This window comes from Triticum dicoccoides, unplaced genomic scaffold (genome assembly GCF_002162155.2).
Source record: "Triticum dicoccoides isolate Atlit2015 ecotype Zavitan unplaced genomic scaffold, WEW_v2.0 scaffold106610, whole genome shotgun sequence".
Classification (NCBI taxonomy): Eukaryota; Viridiplantae; Streptophyta; class Magnoliopsida; order Poales; family Poaceae; genus Triticum; species Triticum dicoccoides.
The window spans coordinates 1-2,478 of record NW_021173283.1 but is presented as its reverse complement, the minus strand read 5'-3'; the positions used below and the strand labels follow the sequence as shown (position 1 = coordinate 2,478).

The window sequence follows — 2,478 nt, the reverse complement described above, 5'->3', positions numbered from 1 at the left end:
TAACAAACATCAATTATCATTAATCAAGCTGGCTAGGTAGAGAATAAGTTTGATGATGGCCAAAATAATGGTTCAATTAACAACAGGATTCTGCATCACAATTGAATCTTTGGTTAGTCGGTTGCTAAAGTAGGTTATTTTATTTTACTATATTCTTTTATTTAAATAATATTTGTGTACTATGGTATCCCTAAATATAGTTTGAAATAAGCATGAGGGAGTTAATTAATGGTGGTGCATGTGTTGCTAGTGTCATGTTTTTTATGGATACAATTTGGGTAGCAGAAAAATGTTACGACGTCGGCTGAAGTTGGTCATGGGCCCATTTGTTGAATTGCGGTAGAGAGAGCCCCGGGGCCCACTTTTGGGTGGTTAACCCTAGTGCTCACTCTGAGTTGTCTCAAGAAAAAAAAAAGTGCTCGCTCGAATGGAGGCGTCGTCCACATCTCAGTGCGTGAGCAGACCGGACTGGCAGCCGCCGCGGCGGCCGGAAGTAAGGTTACCGGACCAGGTCGAGGCGACGAGAGCTCGCTCCAGGCAAGCGGCGGAGAAGCGAGCGGCGGAGAGGCGCCGGCGGGCGTGAACCTGACGAGGGCTCGCATTGGAGGAGCGGCGGGCGGAGTTGAGGAGGCGGCGGCGGCGGCGGCGAGGAGGAACAATTTATTTTCGCCCACGACTCGGGTAATTTATTTTCTCCCCTCAATCCCCCACCCCCTCCCCACCCCCCGTCACAGTTTTCCTGTTAATTAAGAGGAAATTGGATATATGTGTCAAGTTAATTGTTCGCGCCGGATAATCTTGGAGTCCTGCTAATTTCGACCACTCCCTAAAAGAACAAATTTTGATGACAACTCGGTTTCCAAAGCAACAGAATAATAAATTTATTACAACTCCGCCATGTAATACAGTTTGAAGTCTGATACTTATGCAACATGAATTTTTCTCTATATATATTTATATACAATACGTTGAATCATTGCAGTGTATTTTCCAGGCCAGGTCTTTTCATCGCCATCGCCGTATGGAACGGACCTCAACTTACGATTCCCTGCTCGGGACCTGGAGTATTATGGCGTCTGATGGAGAAACTCCGACAGGCGCGGTCTTGGATCGGTTCTTGTTACATGCATCTAGGTTGTATGGAAGCGTGGAGAGCGTTCTCTGTGCTGGGGCAGCCATTGGTTTATGCTGGGCAGCGTGGCGGTACTACGAGCGCACCGTGTGCCTGCGCAGCTACGGTCGTGACATGACCGCCTGCAGCAAACAGGCAGTCAGCCCGGTGGTCGGCCGCGACAGCGAGATAGACCGTGTCATCTCCATCCTCTGCCGCAAGACCAAGAACTGTGCCGCGCTGGTCGGTGCTGCAGGAGTAGGCAAGACAGCCATCGCCGAGGGCCTTGCACAGCGCATCGCTGCCGGGAAGGTCCCTGCAGCACTTGCCGGGGCTCGCGTTGTGGATGTTGATCTCGGGGCGATGGTGGCCGGGACCATGTTCCGTGGCATGTTCGAGGAACGCTTGAAAGGCGTGATAAAGAAGGCGGAGGATTCAGGTGGCAAGATAGTTCTATTCATCGACGAGATGCACACGCTTCTCGGCGCCGGTGCAGTGAGGGGGGGATGCCAGGATGCTGCCAATATGCTGAAGCCGGCGTTGGCCCGTGGTCGCATCCGCTGTGTGGGTGCGACGACTTTTGATGATTACCGTAAGTACATTGAGAAGGATGCCGCACTCGAGCGGCGGTTCCAGAAGGTGCACGTTGAGGAGCCTAGCGCGCAGGCCACCATTGCCATGCTGCGGGCGCTAAAGCAGCAGTATGAACAGCACCATGGCTTAGAAATCCAAGATGCCGCTCTTGTTGCTGCCGTACAGCTCGCTGGCCGCTACATCACCGGTGAGGAATTAATTTTTTTCCTTTTGTTTCCAGAGGTGATTAGTAGATGCATGAACTCATCTAGTTTATTATAGGAAGCGTAATGAAACATGAAGGGAAGAAACAGGGTTATATATGATCTTTAATTGGTTATTATGGTCAGATGTCCATTCTTGTTAAGGTCCACTAGCTCACATTCTAATTAAACTATCTGCTCAATTGTTCTGATGTGCAATTGAAGGGCAGAATTATTGCATGAGACTGTTGTGGAGCACCCATGTCGCAACCCATGCATTCAGTTTAATTTGGTTTAACTAATGTATATAAATCATGTTTACGGTATTGAATAAATTCATGATAGTTCAGATGCATCAATTAATGGAGCAGGTGCTTTCTTTCTGCCGAGTTGTATATATGTTGGAGTTAATTGACAGATTTTATTGATGTCTATACTGTAGGTCGTCAATTTCCTGATAAGGCAATTGACCTGATTGATGAGGCTTGTGCCACAGCAACCAAAACAATGATGCGAGTTGGCGACCAAAAAGAGAATGTTAACACTGTGCAGTGTAGCTCTAAAAATGCAGTGAAGGAGGCAATTGTTTGC

The 2,478-nt window shown here is 48.4% G+C and overlaps 1 protein-coding gene across 1 annotated transcript; it reads left to right on the top strand.

Moving 5' to 3' along the window:
* Positions 1-436: 436 nt before the first annotated feature.
* Positions 437-2,466, top strand: LOC119342825 (chaperone protein ClpB 2-like; the record flags this gene model as incomplete). The annotated part of the gene is made up of 3 exons (XM_037614174.1): positions 437-681; positions 995-1,892; positions 2,330-2,466. Coding segments are annotated over exons 2-3 (1,008 nt in total), but the record flags the coding sequence as incomplete, so codon positions are not given.
* Positions 2,467-2,478: the final 12 nt, after the last annotated feature.